Source organism: Equus asinus, chromosome 21, assembly GCF_041296235.1.
Source record: "Equus asinus isolate D_3611 breed Donkey chromosome 21, EquAss-T2T_v2, whole genome shotgun sequence".
Taxonomy (NCBI): domain Eukaryota; kingdom Metazoa; phylum Chordata; class Mammalia; order Perissodactyla; family Equidae; genus Equus; species Equus asinus.
The window spans coordinates 49,707,395-49,732,846 of record NC_091810.1 but is presented as its reverse complement, the minus strand read 5'-3'; the positions used below and the strand labels follow the sequence as shown (position 1 = coordinate 49,732,846).

The window sequence follows — 25,452 nt, the reverse complement described above, 5'->3', positions numbered from 1 at the left end:
TCCTTCTCTGTGTTGGATACAGGGATAATATTCAACATCTGAAGGAGATCAAAGCATTGTTATCAGTTCTGTTAATAAAATAATAACATACTAGGCCGTTTGAACAATGTCAGTGCTCTTTCGGGTAGAATAGGGATATTTAACTTTGAAAAGATTAAAAATTAAGTTTTTATTTAAATCTGGACCTAGAACACTCAGTAAGTACAAAGGGGCATTTTCTTTTTTTGGAGGGGGAGCATGAAGTTTTCCCCTGCTTCTTGAGTATTTAGTTAGTGAGAGGCCTATGGGAAACCTGTAAGCCCAAATCCAGGGGAGAAATCCGGAGAAAGTGAAAAGCATGCTCTTTTGTTGTGATTCTGGGGGCTTTGTGGATAGTATTAGGCTCCCTGGGAGGGTGATGGGGAGTTATGAATCCCCATAGGCCATGGATCTGGTGGAAGTGTCATGCTGGGTCCTACTGGTTGCCAGCAGTGTGATTCTGGGCAAGTTACTTAACCTATTTGAACTCTAGTTTCCTCATTTGTAAGAAGGAGATGATAACCACTTTGTAGGGTTGTGAAGATTTAATGAGAATGAACCTCACCTGAAATTGGGTCTCATTAAATGAGAGCTGTTATTGGTAGTGATAATTTTTAGATGGGAGCAAAATTCATAGATACTATTTGCCCAATAAGTAATATGTTACATAAAAATACAGGTAACAGAGCAGAGGTTCACTGGTTCAGATCCTGGCTGTGGACCTACACCCTGCTCATCAGGCCATGCTGTGGTGACATCCTGCTTAGAAGAACTAGAATGACCGACAACTAGGATATACAGCTATGTACTGGGGCTTTGGGGTGGGGGGAAAAAAGAGGAAGATTGGCAACAGATGTTAGCTCAGGGCCACTCTTCCTCACCAAAAAAAAAGGTGGGGGGGCGGCAAAATCAGGGACCTGATTCAAATCTAACAGGCCAGAGCAGGCTTCCCTGAGGAAATAGAAAAGAAAAGAGGTTAAAAGAAATCAATTATTCCTCAACTATTTTGGAAATAACCTTCCACAATCATTGTTTGGACTTGGATTTCATTTAGCTTATATTTGCTTGTCTACATTTGAGGTATTTTTTTGGAAGTTGTAAGCTCTGGTTTTCCAAGAAATTTTAAAGGATAAAGAAGTAGACATAAAATTTCTAATTTGGTAAGCAAGTAGTAATTTTTTAGTCTTGGATAGTGGGATCTGTGTCTTTGAGAAAGTCAGATGGCCCTTGGGCAGTCCAAAGAGAGGTGGGAAATGGGTGTTAATATTGCTTGGTGTGCATCCTATTGGGGACATTTTTTATTTGAAAATAATTTTTTCGTGAGTAAAGTGAGATCTGTAATGTTGGCAGTGTTCTGTAAATGTTAGTTTACCACGGTGGAGGTGCCTTTATAATATGAGTCCAGTTTTAAGTCAGGTACAGTTTACTTTGTTAACCTCTATGTAACGTTTAGGATTGAAATTGTGGTAGTTAGCTTAGGGAATCTGAACGATAGGGGTAAGGTGGTGGATTTTCAAACTGAGAGAGGGAATTGAGTATCCTTTTCCATCGCTAGTACCCCAGGTTAAATTATTGTCAGCTGTTAACTTTGAATACTTTTTTTTTTTTTTAAGATTTTATTTTTTTCCTTTTACTCCCCAAAGCCCCCCGGTACATAGTTGTATATTCTTCATTGTGGGTCCTTCTAGTTGTGGGATGTGGGATGCTGCCTCAGCGTAGTTTGATGAGCAGTGCCATGTCTGCGCCCAGGATTCGAACCAACGAAACACTGGGCCGCCTGCAGCGGAGTGTGCAAACTTAACCACTCGGCCACGGGGCTAGCCCCTGAATGCTTCTTTTTTTAGAAGGCCACGTAACTCTTGTCAATATAATTATGACATAAAGATTTCTGTGGGGTTATTATAAAGAAATAATTTCATAGTTCTACTGGTCCCTTGCTGCTTGTCCTTTTAAATGTCTTTGCTTTTAAAAGAATAAATTTGTGAAAGCAGGGTACCAATTAAAAAATATATAAATAGAATTCTCTCTTTTCCTTTTAGATGGAAATTATATGACATAGAATATTTGGGTGACATCTTCCTGAAAGATCTTCAAGAATTACAGGTATTTTTAATTTAAAGATTAACTTTTTTCTCCTAAAGGAAAAATATCGTAGTTAAGTTCAGTTGTGATTAGGTAGTTCTGCCATACAAACCAATTTGTTAAAAGTCAAACTGTGAATATTACATTACTGCCTCTCATTAATGAGATTTTTCAAAAAGATTTGAGCACTTAAATTTTGTATTTAGTCCGGATTTAGTTATGTAAATTATTTACATACCATTCAATTCAGATGTTCTTGCATTTTAAGATCCTTTTGGGTTTTTAGATTTAAATTATTATTTGATATTGTTTCTTGCCAATGGTCACTTGGGATAGTACTTGTGCAGAGAAGTTAATGGATATTTTCCAAAATCGTCTCTGAGATGAAGTTAGGACTTGTGACCGTTTTGCTTTCTCAACTATTGTTCTCTTTTTCATTTATACATAATTGAGTAACATTTTGATCTGTGAAGATTTTTCAGTAGCTGGTTCCATATGAACTCTTGTTTCTTCACCCTAAATAGATTTCTGGTTTTCCCTAGCCTTGATCCTGCTAAGGCAGAATATCTATAGTGTTCCTTCATTATTGGGTCAGTTTCTTTGCCTCTAGGGTACCTCTTCTATAGAACCCTTTAAAACTGAAAAATCAGTTAACTTTGCAGACTAGAGGAGGATGTTGAAGAGCTATGTGGAGTGGTTTTTTTTTTTTTTTTTGGTGAGGAAGTTTGGCCCTGGGGTAACATCTCTGCCAGTCTTCCTCTATTTTGTATATGGGATGCCACCACAACATGGCTTGATGAGTGGTACGTAGGTCTGTGCCCAGGATCTGAATCCACAAACCTCAGGCTGCTGAAGCAGAGTGTGCAAACTTAACCACTGTGCCACTGGGCTGGCCCCATGTTGCTTTTTTTTTCTGTACTAATTATGCACCTGTTTTCCAGATAGAGTGATGTCTGTGAAACAGTGATATTCTTTTCCTAGATATTATAGTGGGAAGGAGCTGTATCCCTATTTATGTACTGTCTGTGTCACCACTCAGTGGGGCATGATTACCAAGGAGATTTTAAACTCTGGTAGTTCACCTTTTACGTTGTTTCCCCAGTGGGCAGCCAGCTGTTGGGATGTGCTTGTCTCTTAAGGACTCCAGCAGGAAGGACAAGTCCATGGGAATTTGACTTCTTGACACGGAGCAAACAGCCTTACTCTTTCACGCCAGGCCCTTCTTGTAAAGTTACCATTGTCTGCCACTTCTGCCCCTCTAGAAAAGGGTTTCCCTTTGATAAACCTGGGCAGGGAGATGATGGTGAGGTTTCCTGTATGAGACCAGAGTTAGAATAGGTCATAGTAGGGTAGGGCCACGGCTATGCCATTTTGATTCTTGAATGGTTTCTGTTGCAGCTTCTCATAGTGAAAGTGAGTAACACTTATTTTTTTCTTTTCCTCCTTTAGAAGACAAAAACACTAATGCATTTGAGAAAGTGGTGAAGTTTGGGGGGAGGGGAAAAAAACTGCTTTCCTGATCTGCAACTTGACTGGATGCTGAGATGTCTGTGGACATGAATAGCCAGGGATCTGACAGCAATGAAGAAGACTATGACCCAAATTGTGAGGAGGAGGAAGAGGACGAGGACCCTGGGGACATAGAGGACTATTATGTGGGAGTGGCTAGCGATGTGGAGCAGCAGGGAGCCGATGCCTTTGATCCTGAGGAGTACCAGTTCACCTGCTTGACCTACAAGGAGTCCGAGGGTGCCCTCAACGAGCACATGACCAACTTAGCCTCTGTCCTAAAGGTGAGCAATGTTGTCAATTCCAAGTGTAATCCCCCAAATTAAATCTAAATATGAGCCATTGCTAACTGTCTCCTCCAGACTGATTGAATGACCCTGTAGCTTGAAACCAAATTTACGTTACATCATTTGAATGCATTTGATGCATTTACTTTTAATATATGCATATGTAAGGCTCTCAGATTCCCAAACTACTAAGAATTTGAAAGGAGTGGTGGTGGGGTGAAAGCAGGAAAAATAGACTAGAAATAACATAAAAGCAGAATTGCATAGATTAACACTTGTTTCGGAAAGTGAATCTTGTGAAATTTTATGAGATGAAAACATCAGAATCACCATCTTCTACACAACCATGTGTGAGTGACTGATAAATGTCTTGAGAGGTATCCAGATACCCTGGTTTGCCCTGAATAATCAGTGCCTCTGGGCTAATGAGCTCATTTGTTTTATATACTGATGACTAATGTTTAATGTTGAAAGAGATTTTAGTAATAAATATGAGAATAAAAGTAAGTTCTCATAGCTTGTATTTCATTGATTTTGGGGGATATTAATACGGAAATTATAAAGAACTAACAAAGTTGGTTATTCCAGCAAGAATCTTATTTTTAATGCTTAAACTAGCATACTCTTCAATGTCTTGTACCTCAAGCCAGTTATTGTCCTCACTATGTACATTGTGTACTATGTAATATTATACTAGTACATGGTATATCACATAGAACACTATGTACTATGAATATTTTTACGGTCATTTAGACAATTTCCCAGCATGTTTCTTTCTCCTCTGATGTTGGCCATTATATGAAAGTGGGAACATTTCTCTTACTTTACTGTTTTTGCTGACCTTCCTTCAGGAACTGTTATATGGATTTTCTTTTCTCCTCAAATTGAAGTTTAAGGGCACATTGGCATGATTTCAACCAAATCGTTTTCTTGTTGGTATTTAAATGAGAGTAACTAAGGTATGCTATGTATGATTTCTATAAAAGTTATTTTATCTAATGGTTTAGGGAATTTTTTCCTAGATGGTCAGCAAAAAGCTAACTACTAATACCTTCGATTTAGATATGAGGGCTTTATTAGCATCTAGCTGGAAGTTGAAAGCTGAAGCTTTTTTTGTGGCTCACTCTTGGAAGTGATTGCAGACTCTTTTGTGCTCAGCAGAAAACTCTGAAGAATGGAGACCTGTTAGAACCTCTGGGTTTGGGATTTCTGCACCATAGCTATAGTAAAGCTGCTGGGACCTCTGCCCCAGAAGGCATTTCCCTGGTAGAAAAGAGGCATCAGGTCTCTTCCTTCCTTACTATGTACACCTCTCTTTCTCTGGTCAACTAGTTTCTTTTGCTTTAACCATATTGCCAGGTTATACACAGTGTTGGTAATTAAGATTAGAAAAGGTATTGTCAGATGTGTGGCTATGGGCTGGATAGTATCAATTGACTAACTTCATCAAGATGTTCCTATCTATGTATAGGAATTCTTAGTTTGTCAAGGCCTCTGTGCTGACTTTCCTACCCTGCTAGAGATGGCTCAGGGCCCCAGGCATCTGTCCTTCTTCCTTTTTTTTTTTTTAAATTGTGGTAAAATATATATAACATAAAATGTACCATTTTACATTCTTCCCTCTTATTAGGCTGACATATGATCAGCCCCCTGGAAAGGCTTTCCTTCACCTCCTCACTTTTTAGTCCCCTAAGGTCTCCTTTAGAGTCTATCTTTTTATTTTATTTTACTTTTTGAGGAAGATTAGCCCTGAGCTAACATCTGCTGCCAATCCTCCTCTTTTTGCTGAGGAAGACTGGCCCTGAGCTAACATCCCTGCCCATCTTCCTCTACTCTATATGTGGGATGCCTGCCACAGCATGGCTTGCCAAGCAGTGCCATGTCCGCTCCCGGGATCCCAACTGGCAAACCCCGGGCACCGAAGTGGAACGTGTGCACTTAACCTCTGTGCACTGGGCTGGCGCCTAGAGTCTATCTTGTGCTTTCCCTAGGTGAGTCTCCTCGAGATCCCCTAGGACACACTGGTTGGGTCCTCTTTTGGTCTTAGTGCCCAAATATTACAGCCCGTGTGTCTTAGATCATATACTGTAGTCTTCTGACTACTTTCTGTTGTTTTACCTTTTTACATATTTTTGCATAATCTCTCAACTAGATTGTCAATTCGTGGAGGGCAGAAACTACTTTATACCTTGTCTCCCCCATCATTCCTGTCACAGTGATTCATCTGTAGTGGGTATTGAATTATTTCTTGGATATTTGTGGATTTTGTTGACTATTGATGACAGCAGCTGATGCTAGATTCCCTAGTCCCTGCTGTACATCCTTCTCTACTGTCATGAAAGGGCGTTATTCTGGACCTCAAGACCATGAAGAGAAGGAGCAAAAAGAACTTGGAATAGAGATGAAGGAATAAGAAGAGATGGAAGAAAGTTGAAACACAGGAAAAGGTTAAAGAGAAAAATGGGGCAAAGAGGAAAATAATCCACAAAAATCCAGATGTGGTAGAAGGTAGATTTTTTTTTCCCCTTCCTAGACCTCACTCAGGAGCATGTTAACACCATTTCCTTTCTGGGGCTAGGTAGTAAGGATCTTGACTGTTTTGGTGGCTTGGCTGCACATAAAGGGACTCAGTGGCGTTTTAACCAGTTCAGAAATTTGACCAAAGAGGCTAGGCAGAAACAACTTGTTTAAGAGTAAAGAGGAAGGAATCACACACAATCTTCCTCTTCCAGGCTGGCTAAAAACTAGCATTGTTCTTATTATTGTAATTAATACATATATATATTTTTTGCTGGAGAAGATTGGCCTTGAGTTAACATCTGTGCCAGTCTTCCTCTGTTTCTGTGTGGGTCACCACCACAGCATGGCTGATGAGTAGTGTAGGTCCACACCCAAGATCCGAATCCGTGAACCCAGCTGTCAAAGTGGAGCATGCTGAACTTAACCACTACGCCATGGGGCCGGCCCCTGTAATTAATAGTTTTTGAGACGGGAGGGAAGAATTTAAGTGCTGAGTTTATAGAATGGTTTTCACAGGTGTTTTGGTTACTCTAGCTCCCCTGTTGCATGTGTCTCTGAGAGTGGAGATCAATAGTCGTCACCCACATTGCTGCTGATTTCCCACATTAGTCACGGTGCTGTTTGCACCACTCTGACCTGTTGAGATATTTATTTATTTTTAAAGTTATACTTTTTCTTTTTGGTGAGGAAGATTGGCCTTGAGCTAATATCTGTTGCCAATCTTCCTCTTTTTTTTTTCCCCTCCCCAAAGCCCTCCAGTACATGGTTGTAGATCCCAGTTGTAGCTCCTTCTAGTTCTTCTGTGTGGGATGCCACCTCAGCATGGCCTGATGAGCAGTGCTAGGTCCACACCCAGGATCTGAACCAGCAAACCCTGGGCCACTGAAGCAGAGCTCGTGAACCTAACCATTCGGCCACAGGGCCAGCCCCTGAGATATTTAATTCTTTCATATGATTTAGATACTATTTGGTTAGTAGGAAATGTGACATGTATGTAGTATAAAATTATAGCCTTATGAATAGCTGTCTATGAACAAAAGCTGAGTTTGAGGAGTGGCTTGAATTTTGCAGTGATATTTATGTCTTTGTTACTTGTGTTCTGGCAGTTGCCTGTGGATGAGCCAGTCTAGTATAAAGTTAAGCCTTGTATTGCCTTTTGGTGTTTGAAGTCTCTTAAATAGAAAAATCCCAGTTGTCTGGGACACTGGGCATTTGGTTTAGTGAGGGCCCCTGGTATCAGAGGGTAACTTCCTGTATGAGTTCTGGGACCAGTCCATGAGTAAGATCATTAATTGAGAAAGCAAAGTGCCCACGAAAATCAGATCAAGGGTTGGGGATAGACAAAAGAAAAAATACGTATCTGTTACTGGGGGGAAACTACTGGTGTTCAAATAATGGCAAAACAGAAGCATTGTTTTGAGAATGAGCTATCATCCTACACAAATGTAATAGTCATGAGAGATGAGATAATTGCCAAGTGAGGTATTGTCATAGGACGGGGAAAATCTCTGATGAATATTTTTAGTGATCATATATGAGTCTTTAAAGAAAACAAATCTCTTTTTTTTGATGAAGACTGGCCCTGAGCCAACATCTGTTGCTGATCCTCCTCTTTTTGCTTGAGGAAGATTGTCGGTGAGCTAACATCTGTGCCAGTCTTCCTCTGTTTTATGTAGAACGCTGCTACAGTGTGACTTGATGAGTGGTGCTAGGTCCACGCCTGGGGTCAGAACTTGCGAACCCCAGGCCGCTGAAGCAGAGCGTGCAAACTTAACCACTATGTCACTGGGCCAGCCCCATAAAGTTACCTTTTTTACACACTATGTTTTTATATGAAACTTATACAAAGGTTATTTTATTGTTACTATAGATGAGAGAGGTCCTTTCTAGTATTAACAGGCATTTTTATTGCAAAATGTGCAGTGGTTAGCCAAGAAGAAATTTGTCACTCATTGACTCCTCTTACTACTGTTCCATGAAACTCATGAGGCATTTGCTATCAAGCTGCTTGGGAAGGGGCTCAGCCCTGGTGGAGCCCCAGATAGAGCCCAGACTGGCTTTCATTGATGATGAGCCGGTAGTGTCTCCGGCATTGTGTGCTTCTCTCAGCAGCATGTTAGGGGTGTGGGCAGGAGAGGTGGAATTTTGCTCAGGGCCCTACCCAGTGCTTAAGAAGGGAGAAGAAATGGACTACTTTGGGCTGGATCTAGTCCATGGAGCTATGGTGAGCTATCTGAGCTTTGTGCTGACAAGAGAATCTTGAAGGTGGGGTAGAGTGGTAGTGCAGGTAACAGAAGTCCAGGCCATGGTTGATTAAGCATGGGGGTAGGAAAGTTACCATCTGGGCTGGAGTGGGAGACTAAGATGTACAGGTAAAAAGGAATAAAATGTGGAGGATCATGAATGCACCTTGAGGTGTCGACTATTAGGGTAAAGGAATAGATTTTTTTAAACTTCTTCAGTGCTAAACTGTGCTGCTCACTTCTCAAGCCTAGTGTTCCTCAGATAGAGTTGGAGAAATAAGCTGGTTATTATGAGTGTTTTTACTGTAATTCTTTTTGCTTTATGAATTGCTGTATTAACTGTAATAGAGCTGGGAATATGTTCCCTGGAACACTATGCTGCCACCCTCTTGCTTGAATTTGTTGCCAAATATAGTGTTTGCTATTCAGCAAACTGGCTGGAAAATCTCTTAAGAATCTTCTTCTGTGGATCATTTTTCCCCTTTGTGAATGAATCATCATGAGTTTTTAGGGCTTTTGACTTTAAGTGCAGAAATCTTTATAGTCCCATGTTTAAAACAAGCTGGTTTCTATGCATTTGTCACTTGTAACATGAGCAATTGATGTTCTTAGCACAAAATACCTTATATTTAGCCTTTCTCTTAAGTGGCACTAGGTTTTTGTGTAATATCTGGAAAAGACTACTTTTATTTATTAAATCAACTTTATTGTATCCTAGTATTGCTGAATTTTAAGACCATTTTCTTTTTATTTATATACTCATTAATTTACCAAGTAATGGGCTGGTTTTTTTTGGTTACTATTCATGGGAAAGTATCTTCAAGCTGGGCCTAGTAACACTGAGTGTTTGTGTGCCAAGCAGCCATCAGATTTCTATTTTTATGATCTGATGTCAGGTTTCTTTGCGTGCCTGTATCTCAGTAGAATCTACATTAAATTCCTGTGTTTCAAATAGTTGATTGTTAGTGGATGTGTTGACATACTTCATGATGCTTCAGTCTGAAAGTCTGATGTGTTTTACTGATGTATAAATTTATTTTTAAAAGGGACATGAGAAATGTCCAGCGTGACAGTGAGAATTGCCTAAGTACAACTGGTGCTAGAGTTGTCTCTATCTTGCCAGCTTAGAAAGGTTATTGTCATCATTGACTTTGTGTGCTCACTGTGTACCTGGCACCCCACACAACATGCTCACTGCCTTCCAGAAATGAAGCTCTTCATCAGATTCAATGCCAGCTTTCCTTCTAGTTTGTTCGTTGTGCTTTCACACTACCTTAGGAACCATGTAAACTGTGTAATCATGGGGTAATTCTAATCCCACGTTTGTGTCCTAATGCTGAATGTATTTATATTTAAATTTTTATTATTGAGATGTTACTACAGTATTAAAAATATCATTCATAATTCCATTAACCTAAAATAAAAGTGTTCTTCCTTGCTTATTATCCTTCAGGTCTTTTCCATATTCATACATAATATTGCTGTGCTACAATTCATTCATCCATTCAGCTAATATTTATTGAGCACCTACCATGTGCCAGGCACTGGAAAAATAGCTATAAATAAAATAGACAAAAACTCCTGCCCTGGTCGACATTACATTCCAGTAATCATTATGTACTTGTATTTATATATTCTGCTTTTTTCATGTGTATTTCAAACATTTCCCCCTGTTTTTACTTCATCTTCATAAATTACTTTAAAAGGTTGTATACTAGGGGGCTGGCCCGGTGGGCAGCGGTTAAGTTTGCACATTCCTCTTTGGCGGCCCAGGGTTTGCCGGTTCGGATCCTGGGTGCAGACATGGCACTGCTTGGCAAGCCATTGCTGTGGCAGGCATCCCACATGTAAAGTAGAGGAAGATGGGCACAGATGTTAGCTCAGGGCCAGCCTTCCTCGCAAAAAGAGGTGGATTGGCATCAGATGTTAGCTCAGGGCTAATTTTCCTCAAAAAAAAAAATATGTTGTATAGTATACCATCTTGTTCTTGAACCATAATTTGCTCAAGCTTTCCCTGTTGGGCATTTAGATGAGTACTTTCATGTTACAGTTGTTGGGGACTGGTTATATTGCTGTGAGCATTTTCATGAATGTGGCCTTTGTATCTGTTGGGCCTTCCCTAGAGCCTGGGCTAGTGGCCAAATGATTAGGTTCCAGTCCCTTTTCTGCCATTTAATATAGTGTGACCTTGGGCAAGTTCCTCAACATGTCTAAGCTTAAGTTTCCTCATCTGTAAAATAATGATTATTATACCTCCTTCACAGCATTAAATAAGATAATGCTTATAAAGTGCCTGGCACATGAGTGTTGAAACAAATGCTTGGTCATGATGGAGGCAGGGCAAGAGTTGAACAATGGGAATGTTGCTTTCACATGTTTGCTGTTGTTCCTTAAACACATTCTTAAGATTGTGCTTTTGAGTCATAGGGGAGGAGCCATGTCAAGGAAGGTTCTGGGTAATGTATTACTGACTGGAGCCTCTGAGTGTGCCTGTGGTAATTGGGTCATGTACTTTGAATTCTTTTGCCTTCATCCAGAGCCTCTGGTGCCCTTCTTCTGGGGCCCACTGATATGAAAAGTAAAAATAACACACAATGAATTTTGAGTTGGGACCAGGAAAAGGATACAAGGGAGTATAGCCTGTCTCTTGTTCCTACATTTCTGGACGACTGCAACGTTTGATCTTGTGCCTGCATTGACAGCACTCCTTAATGAAGTGCTTAGTTGATTTTGGGATTTTTGTTATTGAGGCTCCCCTTAGTTTTCTATAACTTTTGCTCTGTCCCAATCTCTCGGTCTCTCTTTTTTTCTAATTTTGTATTTGCCCCTATTGCTCTAGGAAAAATTTAAAGGATTAGATTTTTCTGCCCAAAAGAGAAAAGAGTTATATGAAAGATTTAAGAAAATTACAGAGTGAGACATCAGGAAGCTTCTCATCTTGCTTTTCCTGAAATGTGTCTGCCCTGTGGCTTGATTACTTAAACTGACATGAACTGTCAGAATTTGAAGCTTATGTTGTGTTTCCTTTTCTTTGAACTATCATGAACATTTATAAATATGAAATAGTTTTACTGTGATAACCACAAGTTATCGACCATAAATAGAGAAAAATACAGGCAGGATGAGAGGTTCATTTGGAAATTTTAACAGGAGAACAAAGAGTAGTCTCTTATATGGGAACGTTGCTCTGTTTGACTAGCAGTTTCTTTCCTGGCCAGTACATGTTCTACCCACTCTCATTCCTTTATCTCTTATTTTAGGCTTTGACTGGTCTCTTCAATGCTCTTACCATCATTTTCTGGGGTCTGTAGATCACCTTTCCTCCTTTTACAAGAAATAACTCCAGTGCCATCAAACTTAGCTTCCTGGATTCTCTCTCTTAATTAGTGATACCACCATCCACCAAGCTGGAAGCTGAGGATTTTTCTCTTGAATCCTTTTTCCCATGAAGCCCTCTCTGGTCTCCAGGCAGAGTTGGACACTTTTGTCTTTGTATCACTGTGAGCTTGTTTCTTGGTATGTACTTAATGCTGATTGGAAATTAGTTGTTTGTGAGCCAGGGCTTGAACTCTTTGAGATAAAGGACCACATTTTTTCTTTGTACAACAGCACCCAGTAAAAATACCTGGTTATGTTTATACTCAGTAAGTGTTGCTTGTTGTTGATCTGACTAAGCCCAGGTCAATAAATGCAAAAGTTGAGAATTTAACCTCAAAGCTCTACTTCTGTATGCCCCCATTTGTAAATAAAGGACATGCTTCTCAAAGGGCTTCCAAGAAGCCAGCTGACTCTGAAGTAGAGATAGTATATACCTATTGGATGTGTGGTTCCTGCTTTGGGGTTCATGTCAGAATTAGTTTTGGCAGTTCTCATAGGAAGCCTGAACTTCATGCAGATGTATTGAAAGAGAGTCTTGAGAGGTGAAGCAAGGTATTTTACATTATATTCATGTACAAGTACAAAAAGAAAAAATTGTGAAATGATTCAGGTTATCAGAAGTGAGGAGAGAGGAGTGTGTCCTTTCTTTGGCTGCCGAAAGACTGTATCCAACATTCAGAGTGTACTAGTTTTGTAACCAGCGTGGGAGTAGGATATAAACTACCCAACTATACTGGCAAGTTGGATAAGTTTCCTCTGATATTTTTGATATCTCAGTGTAACTTCGTATTTCATTGATTATCAAGATAAAAGTGGGTTCGTGTACATATTAATAATGAGTAGGTATAAAAGTGACTAATAGTATCTGCAATCATAAATACGATGTGAATGTTTTAAAAGTTTTGAGTTTTATGACACTGTGGTAGAACATGTCACATCTTTTTTGCCAGCTTGTTAGCATTGGCTTCTGCTTCAAGATAGTTGGCTGCCCTCACATACCTTTGTTCCCCCTCCATTTGCTTTTGTTTGGTGTTCAGATGTCTGTAGCAGTTTTATTTGCAATAGCCAAAAACTGGAAACAACTCACATATCCACAAACAGATGAATGAACAAATAGTGGCATGCCCATAGAACAGCATACTTCTCAGCAATATTAAAAGAGTGAACTTTGATATAAGGATCATCGATAAATCTAAAAATAAGTATGCTCCATGATGGAACTCAGGGGGAGAAAAGAATAAACACTTTCTGATTTCAATCATATAAAATTGTATAAAATGCAAACTAATCTGTTGTAAAGAAAAGTAAATCTGTGGTTGCCTGGAGAGTTGAGGAGGGCAAGGATAAAGATTATTAAAGAGTGCAAGGTAAATATGGGGATGCTCTTCCATTTTTAAATATGGAATTGAAAGTAAAGACATATACATGTAATAAACTCATAATAACAAAGAGAACAAGGAGGGTAGTGGCATGTGGGGACATCATTGCACATGGGAGCCAGTTTGTCCAGCAGATCTTTGAAGAGGCTATGGGCTCTGATTTTGCTGACAAAGGCTGGAAGAGATAAGTGCACTGCAAATGGGGGGATTAATTAAAAGTCTATATGTAGAATACAACCCTACCTCTGCTTGGCCTCTAGGCAAAATAATCAGCTTATTATTAAGTAGAATAACCTGGAGAGAAATAGGGACCTTAGAGAGTGTGGGATTTGGCTGACCTCATTTGTCATTTTGGGAGCCCTCAAGTCTTGAGTAATAGCTGCCACTGATTGATCACCCTGAAGAAAAGCCTGTCAATTGACAGATTCTGTCCATGTATAGAGTTAGGATTCATTTTCTTGTTCCCCCTTTTAAAAATTGTAATATTCACATAAAATTAGCCATTTTAAAGTATACAGTTCATGGCATGTATTCACAATGTTGTGCAACCATCATCTCCATCTAGTTCCAAAACCTTTTCGTTACCCCAAAAGGAAACCTGGTACCCATTAAGCAGTTACTCTCTGCGCCTCCCAGCCCCTGCCAACCACTAGTCTGCTTTCTGTCTCTAGGGATTTACCTGTTCTTTATATATCATATAAATGGAATCATGCAATATATGACCTTTTGTGTCTGGTCACTTTCACTTAGCATAATGTTTTTGAGGTTCATCCAAGTTGTAGCATGTATCAGTACTTCATTCCTTTTTTTGGTGACCCTTTGTTTTTTTTTTGTTTTTTGGGGAAGATTAGCCCTGAGCTAACTACTGCCAATCCTCCTCTTTTTGCTGAGGAAGACTGGTCCTGAGCTAACATCCATGCCCATCTTCCTCTATTTTATACGTGGGATGCCTACCACAGAGTGGCTTTTACCAAGTGGTGCCATGTCCGCATCCGAGGTCTGAACGGGCGAACCCCAGGGCGCCGAGAATCGGAACGTGCAAACTTAACCACTGCGCCATCAGGCCAGCCCCAAGACCCTTTTGTTTTTTAAATGTGAGTGGCTAACCAAGAATCTCCAGACCTTTGAGGAAAACATGCAAAATGAAAGAGAAAGAGAAAAATGGACCTTAGTTGAAACAGACCAGTAGATAATTTTGCTTGTTTTTAAAAGCACACTATTCAGTATTCTCCAAGATATTCAAAAAGATGTGGCATCCATAAAACAATCAGAGATGCCATCAGGAATAAACAATCAAAATAAAAAAGCTTGTAGAGTGAATTATAGGTTTGCAAGTTAAAATATATTCCATAGATAGATCAGAAGATAAAATCAAGAAAATCTCTCAATGTAAAGCCAAAATACAGGCAAAAAGATGTATGCAATAAAAAAGACATTAGAGGATCAATCCAGAGATCCAATGTATACTAGAATTTCTGGGGAGTGAAAGTAAAACATTGAAAGGAGGAAAATACTTAAAGTATAAGGAGAGGAAATTTTCCAGGAGCTAAAGGAGGAGCAGTCTTCGTATTGAAATAGTCTACTCATTGCCCAGAAGAATAAAGAAAGATCCACTGCTAGAATTGTCACTGAAATTTCAGAAAAATAAGGATAGACAGAAAACCCTAAAAGTTTCTGTAAAGATATATCACATCTTCTAAAAGAGATGGAAATCAGATGTCTCGTCAGCAACAGTGACAACCAGAAGACAGTGGAGCAATGGTCTTCAAAGTCCTGAGGGAAAGTGGTTTTGAACCTAGAATCCTGTCATTGAAAAGTAAACTCATTTTTAGACATGATGGGCTCCCGAAACTTACTTCCCTTTTACTTTTTCTAAAGTGGCTACTTGCAGATAAAAATCATAAAAGAGGAAAATAAAGAATTCAAGAAATGGTTGAACTAATCTAGTAGTTCATTGAAAAGCCTTGTGATGTCACTGTACAACAGACCTGGAGAGCAGTCAGCCCAAGTTTGAAGAAAATTTTGATGGGATCCAAGAAAAATTTCTTCAGGAATAGGAAGGGGGTAGATTCCAAGCAATAGGTAGAATGAAGAAGCTGGAATTGGGATACAATGAAGAAACCATAGAACTCTTTTCCAGGGGCGAGGGAATTAGAATTCCCATGCAAAGCAGAAAAACTACACACAAAAAATTACGAACCAAATATAAAGCAAACATGTGGCACAGTGTAATTGGTGGTGACCAAATAATGTATTTGTGCCTAATGTATGAACATTCTCCTCTGAGTGGCCCAAGGGAAGTGACATTGGAAGCACAAGGAAGAAAATGAAATTCTCATCCTGTAAATAATATCTCAAAGTTATGAAGGTAACTGATAGAGGAACTGAAAATAATGATTTAATTATAAAAAAAGTAGGGATTTGGAATGGGGAAAATGGGGGAGTGTTTTTAATAAACTAAGTCTGATAGAGAATTATGGGCATACTCACTGATGTTCATAACAACTGGAAGAACCTAGACAAATGACTGGTAGAGATTTCTCGGGAATAGGAAGACTGGGACGATCCGGGCAGGGGGCTGGTAAGTGGGGAGAAATGGGATGTCAGGTGTTGTTCCTTTTTATCAAAATGCTTTTTATTGACCATTTGATTTTTTTTGTTTGTTGGTAATTGGGATAGGTTAAGAATTTGTTGATTCCCAATAAACAAGTGTTTTCTGAGTAGTGTCTTGTTGTTTTGACTTTTAGATAGCTGCTGAGAGAGATGAGGAAAAAATAGTTTGACCTCTACCATAAAAAAAGTAAAGATCTCTTTGCCTTTAGTTTCTGCCCCCTCATTTTTTAGAATGATGAGAGAAGAGGAAGTAAAACTTTTTTCCTACTTCCTTTTCATATTTTTCTGATATATCCAGTAAAAGCACCAGTTTGATTACCTTCCTCCATTGAAAAACAAAGTGGCTTTTCCAGACTCCAGCCTGAATTCTTTCCTTCTCCTCTCCATAACCCATATGTTTGATTTTTGCCTCCTCAAACCTCCTGTCAGCATCTCTGCCCTTGCTGCAACCCTCAAAAGACCTCTTGGCCCTCCATCCTTTTTTTTTCCCTTCTCCAATGCCCCAGTGTGTGGTTGTATATCCCTAGTTGCAAGTCTTTCTAGTTCTTCTATGTGAGCCACTGCCAAGGCATGGCTACTGACAGACATGTGGTGTGGTTCTGCGACTGGGAAGTGAACCTGGGCTGCTGAAGCAGTGAGCACTGAACTTCAGCCACTAGGCCATCAGGGCTGACTCTCCATCCTTTTTTTTAAAACCTTCTTCAGAAGTGCTGTATCTGGCCTCTTTCTGCATACCCTGAGAGCTTGGAAGACCTTGATGCCTGCCTGGGCTCTGGAAGAGGGTGTGGATGTACAGTGCCTTGAGACTACACCATAGGACAGGCAGAGGCTAGTGTTAGGATATAGGACCTACTACTGCCCCAAGCGTTGTTCCAGGTGCTTGGGTACGGCAGAGAAGGAAATTGTTTTAAAAAATCTCTGCCCTGAAGGAGCTTCCATTCTGATGGAGTTTTACATGAACAGAAAGGTTATAAAAATAGTGTTATATGTTTTGAGCATAGCTAAAGACAGCAGTCAATCTCTCTGGCTTTGAAACATACTGTTGGAGTCTGTGGCTTTGTCAGTAAGATGTGCTAACCTCTCAGATGTCCTCTGGAGAAGAGGGAGTACCTGGATTGTATTGCCAGATAGTATTTGATATTCCCTCTCCTTTGCTTCCTCATAGTAGCAGTAGCTGGAAGAGACAAAGCATTATTTGAAATAATTTTTGGACCACATGGGCTTGTAGCTGAAAGTACATGGTAGGAGACTTGGCTTTTAGTCCTACTATGTGCAATTCATCAGATAGCAGCTCTTGCTTGCATTTTTTTTGGTTCTAGTTACTGGTCATGACCTTGGTTCATAGACATTCTGGTCATCCTGCCTATATGGCATCCCCCTGAAAAACTGTTAGAATTCTAAAAGGAGTTGTAACCAGTCTTTTGTACTAAGTACTTCGCAGAGGATTTTCATTGAAATGTACCCTAAAAGATATGCTGGCTGGGATTTATTTCAGAATAATCTAGAGGGTAGGTGATAGGTGAGGTACAGGTCCAGTGGGCTTAGCCATTCATTGATGTTGGAGCTGGGTGATGGGTATATGGGTTTCATTATACTCTTCACTTTTGTAGGTGCTTGGAATTTTTCACAAAAAAAGTACCCTTATGGTCAAGGAATGATGGCTTTCATATTTTTGCTTTATTGTATTTGCATAAATAACTTCATTTAGTGAGGTCTTTGGGGTTTTTTGGTATTGATTTTAATGATCAGAGACCATAACAGGACTGAATTAAGGTTAGACTGGAGAGAAATCTTCAAATTTGTGTTTATTAATCAGATTTTTAAAAGCATGCGTAACATGTGGATGCCTCGATTACAAGTCAGCCCTCCCTTCATGGAAACCTGTAAAGAAAAAGTGAAAGGAAATAGTTACAATCAGATGCCAGAGAGCTGAGCTTGTAGAAGCTGAGAGTATGTAGGTGTGAAGTATGGGAGAAGTGAAGGCCCACTACTAAGGTCAGAGGCCCTCTGGGACCCTACTGCTACCACCACCGCTGCTGATTTTGCCCCATTCTAGGCTGGTGTTCACCTACTCCTTTGTCTCTGTGCTTTGATGGTGTTTCTTCCTCTTATCCCTTTAGTACCTTCTTGCCTCACCCCTGACTCCCAGAGACCTGAATCCATCCATCTTGATCTCCTTGGGCTAGTTTTCCTATATCATGTCCCTTTGTACCCCAGGCCCAGAAGCTGACCCACAGTTCACTTCTTTCCTTCATCTCTGCTTTTTAGTGAATGACCACTAGTGTTTGTTGACAAATGTGATCGGACCATGAAGTGGCTTAACACAGGCTGAGGCATGGACACCCATTTGTGTAGCCTTAAAAGATTTCAGGCAGTTGGCAAGTAAGAATTCTAAATAAAAATTGAAACTACCACCTGTATTTTTTCAGGCCGTTGATGCTCACTGCCATCAGCTGCATCCTCCCTATGGCACTGGTAAGTGTGGGAAGGGCTGGTGACAGTTTTGGTGGGCTGCTGGATTTCTTTTTTCTGGGGGAAAAATCTATTTGCAAACTATGTTATTAAGTTGTCCCCAAGGGTTGGACAGGTTGAACCAGCAATAGGAGGCTAAAAAGGTGAAGAAGCAACTGACCATACTCATGGGTTTCTTTGGAGAAGTGTTGTTGTCAGTGCCTTGATCTTTACATAAAATTAGCATGTTCCATGCATTATTTTGAATAATAAGTATAAACTATGCAAGTGCTCTGGGATGTCGAGTAATAACTGTTAAATTTCCTGAAACTCTTAAAATATTTCTCCCAAAGATAGATGTTGGCTGTGTATTAGAAAGGGTCCAGAATGTCATGTGTGCTTATTGTTTCCTTCAGTATCAGGATTTATCTCCCTCTGGTGTTTGAAGTTCTTTGTGGTCAGGAGATCAAGAAATGTTTGTTCCAATGATTAATATAAAATTCTCTAGGGACTTACTTGAATTTTTTTGGGGGGTGGAAGGGCTTGGTGGAAACCAGAAAAGAAATTTGTGGCTCTCATTTACTAACAAACTTTAGGTGGACTTGGAGCCCTGCGATTAGAAAAATTATTTATCTCAATCTGCTTTCTGCTTTGGGACCTAATCGAGAAAATACAATAAAGTTGAAACATAGAGCTGGTCAGCAAGTCACAGAATTGCTAAAGTAAAAGTTGATAACCAAATTGCTGCTGGAGTTGCCTTGGATAAGCTCCTGAAAGTCTGCAGGCTGTCTCCTTGTAGTGAGTGGGACAGAGGCCACACAGTGATTGAGAAGTTTTATCCTATCATCAGGGTGGTCTCCATTCCAAGCTGACAGTTTGATGTTTATACTCTTTCATTTCTCTGGTCTCTGAACCCTTTAGATCATTGAAGAAAGTGCCTCCTGAATATCTAATGAAATGCTGAGGTTGTAGACTTGTAGGCTGTTAACCATGTCAGAAACTGCTTGCTGGTAACAGCAGCTAAAGCATTCATATACACTTCATTACGTCTCTGTGAAAAAATCTTACCATCAGTGGCCCATATCCTGGATTTTCCCCTCCCTGCACACCCTCCAAACCCTACTTGTGAAGCAGGGATAGAATTGTGCGGCACATTTACTACGTTCTTTTTTTTTTTGAGGAAGCTCAGCCCTGAGCTAACATCTGCCAGTCCTCTCTTTTTGCTGAGGAAGACTGGCCCTGAGCTAACATCCGTGCCCATCTTCCTCTACTTTATATGTGGGACGCCTGCCACAGCACGGCTTGCCAAGCAGTGCCATGTTCGCACCCGGGATTCGAACCGGTGAACCCCGGGCTGCCGAAGCAGAACGTGCGCACTTAACCACTGCCCCACCGGGCCGGCCCGTTACGTTCTTTATTAAAAAAACAGAAAGGAGACCTTGACTCCTCAGCAACTGTCTACTAATTTAGGTATCTGTGCGTAAGTGGTAACTACTAAACATGTTTTGAAGTCCTGTATCAGGGAAATATCTTTTAAGTGTCTGTCCCAAACACAGACTATAGAGGATGACATGAGATGTTTGCCTGTGGCCTTTGGGAAATACTGATGGTCAGCAGCAAAGTCCTTTTTGACATGCATATACTTAAGTGCTTCCCAAAATAAAGATCTGGAAACCATCTGAGAGTTGAGATTGTAAGTGCAATGACAAAACAAAGCCAAATTGGATTGGTAATGCAGAGCAGTGTCCAGGGTAAATGACAACAGAAGGGACCCCGCAGTACTTTCAAGCTGGAGGGAAAGCTCTCCAGAGGCTTCTGATTCATTGTGGGTCAGGTTTGAGAACACGGGGAAAGAGGCGGGGAGGATGGACTGCACTTGGTCTCTACTCTGACGCCGTCTTTGACTCTATGAAAGCCTTCTCACCGAGAGACTTGAGGGCACCCTTCAGTCTTTGATGAACTTTACACCACTACAGTCACGCGCCGCATAGTGACGTTTCAGTAAACAACAGACCAAAAATACCACAGTGGTCCCATAAGATTAGTACCATATAGCTTAGGTTTGTAGTAGGCTATACCACGTAGGTTTGTTAAGCACACTTTATGATGTTCACACAATGACATAGCCTAACGATGCATTTCTCAGAATGTATGCCCATTGTTAGTCGAGACACGGCTGTATTTGCCCTCTCTTCACCTTGATCAGTCACACTCCCTTCCCCAGCCCCAGGGAAAGTGAGAGAGGAGTTCTTATCTTTGGGGCTATGTTCACAGTGACCAAGGCTTAGGCACGAATGTGATTGCTCAGAGACAGGCCAGGGAGTGCGAAGAAGGCAAGCCTAAGAGCTGTGCCTTGTGGATAAGCAACATTTAAGGAGCTGACAGACTTGGAGCATAGCATCCAGTGGAACACTAAGAACATTTGGTCTGGGAGGTTGAGAGAGAGCCAGAGAGAGTGTTATGAAGTTATCAGCATTGCAGACCCACGTGGAAGTTATATCTATTTATGCTAAAATTCGCATTGTATAAACAGATCATCTTTGGTCAAAACTGTGTTAAAACTCTGAAGGGGAATTTTTCATTTTGAGGCGTAAGTAAAAGGTCAGAGTGAACTATTTGATGCACTAAGTATAAGGGTCAACCCTTTGTTTATTGAAACATTTGTTTATGCAAGTGATTGCCATTGAATTAAATTTGGCAAACTTTCCCTCCTTGACTTCTATTATGAAAATTTTAAAACATACAAAGAAGTTTAGAGAATTATACAGTGGGCATCCACATACCTACCATCTAGATTATATGGTTGCTGACCTTTTCTACATTTGCTTTATCATACATTTATCCATCAATTTTATTTTTATACAGCTTTATCGAAGTATTGGTACATTCCATTATTCACCCATTTTAGATGAATTTTAGTAAATTTAAATGACTCTGCAACCATCACCGCAATCCGAGTTATAGAACATTTTCATCATCCTAAAAATTCCCTCGTAGCGATTTGTAGTCTGTCCCCACTCCCAGGCCCAGGCAACTACTGATCATCTTTCCGTCTGTATAGTTTTGCCTTTTCTGGGAATTTCATGTAAATGGAATAGTTCAATATGTAGTCTTTTGTGTCTGGCTTCATTCACTTAGCGTAATGTTTTTGAGGTTCATCCATGTTGTATCATGTCAGTAGTGCTTTCTTCTTCATTGCTGAATAATGATTTTCCTTTGTATGGATATATCACATTTTGTTTACCATTCGTCAGTTGATGGACATTTGGGTTGTTTCCAGTTTTGGGCTATCATGAAATATGCTGCTATGACCATTTATGTCCAGGATTTTATATGGACATAAGTTTTCATTTTTCTTGGCTAGATATCTAGGAGCGGGATTGCTAGGTCATATGTAAGTGTGTGTTTAATGTTTTAAGAAACTGCAAAGCTATTTTCTGAGGTGATTCTACTATTTTACATTCCCACCAGTATTATATAAGGGTACCAGTTTGTCCGTATCCTTGCTAGCACTCGATCATCAGTCTTTTGGGTTATGATCATACTACTGAGTGTAAAGTGGTTTCCTGTGGTTTTAATTTGCACTTCCCTAGTGACCATTGATGTTGAGAATCTTTTCTTGTGCTTATTTGATAGTCATAACTTTTTTTGGTGAAGTGTCCAAATCCTTTGCCCATTTAAAAAAATTAGGTTTTATTATTGAGTTGCATGAGTTCTTTATATATTCTGAATTAAATCCTATATCAGATATATGATTTGCAGTTATTTTTTCCCAGTCTGTGGCTTGTCTCTTCCATTTCCTTAATAATGTCTTCGAAGAGTAAAAGTTTAATTTTGATGAAGTCTGATTTGTCAGTTTTTTTCTTTTAAGGATTGTGCTTTCATTGTCGTTAAGAAATCTTTGCCTAAATCAAGGTCACAAAGATTTTCTTCTAGAAGTTTTATAGTTTTCAGTTTTACATTCAAAATCTGTCAACACTTTTGAGTTAATTTTTTATGGTATGAAGTAAGCATCTAAGTTCTGTGTTTTGTTTTTTATATAATGATGTTCAGTTATTTCAGAACCATTTGTTGAAAAGACTATCCTTTTCCTCCATTGAATTACTATGGCACCTTGTTCAAAATTAACCATAAATGTATGAGTTTACGTCTGGACTCTCTTCTGTTTCATTGATCTGTATGTCTGTCCTTAAGCCAGTACCTCACTGTCTTGAATAGTGTAGCTTTAGAGTAAGTCTTGAAGTAGGATGGTGTAAGTCCTCCAACTTTGCTCTTCTCTTTCAAGATTACTTTGGATATTCTGGGTCCTTTACATTTCCACAGATTTTACGATCAACTATTAGTTTGTCTCAAAAAAGAACACCCTGCTTTAATTTTGATTGCTGTGTTCAGTCTATAGCTGTGTTGTCCAGTATGGTAGCTGTGATCACATATAACCATTGGGCATTTGAAATGTGGCCAGTTTGAATTGGTATGTGCTATAATTCTAAAATATGCAATGGATTTTGAAGACTTAGATGGAAAAAAAGATGTAAGTTCATTAATAATTTTTTGTGGATTGCATGTTTAAATAATATTTTAGATATATTAGGTTAAATAAAATATTAAAATATATTTTGTTTAAAATTTTAGTTTTCACTTGTTTGCTGCTATATAAAAATACATTTGATATTTGTGTGTTGACCTTGTATTTTGTTACCTAACTAAATTCATTTATTAGTTCTAGTAGTAGTTTTGTAGATTCTTTAGGATTTTCTATATAAACATTTTATCTAGGGATAGAAACAGATTTGCTTCTTTCTTTCCAGTCTTTATTATGTCTTTTATGTCTTTTTTTTTTTTCTTCCTTATTTCCCTGGCTAGGGCCTCCAATATAATGTTAAATGAAATAAGGAGAGTGGTCATTCGTGCCATTTTCCTGATCTTAGCATTCATTATTTCTTCATTGAGTATGTTTTTCATAGATGCATTAAGATTCAGGCAGTTCACTTTTCTTCCTAATTTGCTGGGAATTTTTTATCTTTAATGAATATTGAGTTTTGTCAAGTGGGTTTTCTGCATCTACTGAAATGATCATTTGGTTTTTTCCCCCCTTTATTTTGTTAAGTCAGTGAATTACATTAGAAGTTTTCACATGTTAAATCAGCCTTCCATTTCTGGGATAAACCTCACTTGATTATGATATATTGTCCTTCTATATTGCTAGATTTAATTTGCTAAAATATTTGGATTGAATTTTGTGTCTTTGTTCATAATGGATATTGGTCTGTAATTTTCTTTTATATTTTTGTCAGATTTTTTTTTTTTTTTTAAGATTTTATTATTTCCTTTTTCTCCCCAAAGCCCCCCGGTACATAGTTGTATATTCTTCGTTGTGGGTTCTTCTAGTTGTGGCATGTGAGACGCTGCCTCAGCGTGGTCTGATGAGCAGTGCCATGTCCGCGCCCAGGATTCGAACCAACGAAACACTGGGCTGCCTGCAGCGGAGCGTGCAAACTTAACCACTCGGCCATGGGGCCAGCCTCTATTTTTGTCAGATTTTTGTATCAGGGTTATGGTAGCCTCTTAAAATGGGTTTAGAAGAAGTATTCCTTCCTTCTCTAGTTTCTGAAAGTGTTTGTGTAAGATTAGTGTTGCCAGAATTCACCAGTAAAAAAACTTCTGGGCCTTGAATTTTGTGAAAAAATGTTTGATTATGAATTCAATGTCTTTAATATATAGAGAGCTATTCAGTTTTTCTTTTTCATTTTGTGTCAGTTTTGGTAAGTGTTTTTCAAGGAACTTGTCAGTTTCATCTAAAATACCAAATTTATTAGAATTATATTATTCATAATATTCCCTTATTTTCCTTTTAATGGCTGTAAGATTTGTAGGGATAGATCCTCTTTCACATCTGTTATTGATAATTCATGTTCTCTTTTTTTCTTAATTGTTCTAGCTAAAGTTTTTATCAACTTTGTTGTTCTTTTTAAAGAATCAACTTTGGACATTGTTAATTTTCACCATTATTTGGTTTGGATTTTTTTTATTTCTGTTTTTATCTTTATTGTTTTCTTCTTTTCCCTTGCTTTGAGTTTAGTCATCCTTTTCTAGTTTCTTAAGGTAGACTCTTATGTCATTGATTTTTGGACCTTTCCTTTCTAGTATAAACATTTACAGTTGTAAATTTCCCTCTAGGCGTTATTTTAGCTGCATCTCACGAATTTTATTATGTGATATTTTCATTATCATGCAGTTCAAAACATTTTCTCATTTCTCTTGTGATTTCTTTTTTTTTTTTAAAGATTTTATTTTTTTCCTTTTTCTCCTCAAAGCCCCCCGGTACATAGCTGTATATTCTTCGTTGTGGGTCCTTCTAGTTGTGGCATGTGGGACGCTGCCTCAGCGTGGTTTGATGAGCAGTACCATGTCCGTGCCCAGGATTTGAACCAACGAAACACTGGGCCGCCTGCAGCAGAGCACGTGAACTTAACCACTTGGCCATGGGGCCAGCCCCATGTGATTTCCTTTTTGATACACAGGTTCTACAGAAGTATGTTCTTTAACTTCCAAATATTTGCTACAAAGAAAGGCATTCTTGTCAGAGAATAGTTAGGGAAGCACATGCAGTTGGTCTGTTGCTGGACTCCAGCAGGCAGTGAGTGGTTCAGCAGTGGGTCCTGATGACTCTTCCAGTAAGGGCTTAAGGTTTGTCTTGTCTACTGGAGAGCAGTGGTGAGTGTTAAACAGAGTGACAACTGATTGTGGCAAGATGTAAGAGCTCTGTGAGAATTGTCTTATTGGGGCTTCAGGAAGCTCATCCTCAGGATTATGGCGTGGAGAGGTCTAGCCAGTAGAGAGGCATATCAATATAAGATGCCTTTCTATCATCAAGATGATAGTAAAGCTCTTCTGATGGAGGGCTTAGAAGAGGCAGGGCTAGAGATTGGCAATGGAGTGGTGATGATGGAAGAGAGTGAGGTGGTAAGGAAC

At 39.3% G+C, this 25,452-nt stretch overlaps 1 protein-coding gene across 5 annotated transcripts in view; it reads left to right on the top strand.

Moving 5' to 3' along the window:
• The window catches only part of ARIH2 (ariadne RBR E3 ubiquitin protein ligase 2), a 49,176-nt gene that overhangs the window by 1,852 nt on the left and 21,872 nt on the right, over positions 1 to 25,452 (top strand). For 3 of the 5 annotated variants that reach the window (XM_014840358.3, XM_014840360.3, XM_070493064.1), the window contains exons 2-3: positions 2,058 to 2,121; positions 3,550 to 3,893. In XM_014840358.3, coding sequence (XP_014695844.1) covers positions 3,645 to 3,893 — 249 coding nt within the window. In that variant the 5' untranslated portion in view covers positions 2,058 to 2,121; positions 3,550 to 3,644. Of the gene's footprint in view, positions 1 to 2,057; positions 2,122 to 3,549; positions 3,894 to 18,458; positions 18,505 to 25,452 lie in introns of all 5 variants that reach the window. The other 2 variants (XM_070493062.1, XM_070493063.1) reach the window with 1 other exon arrangement.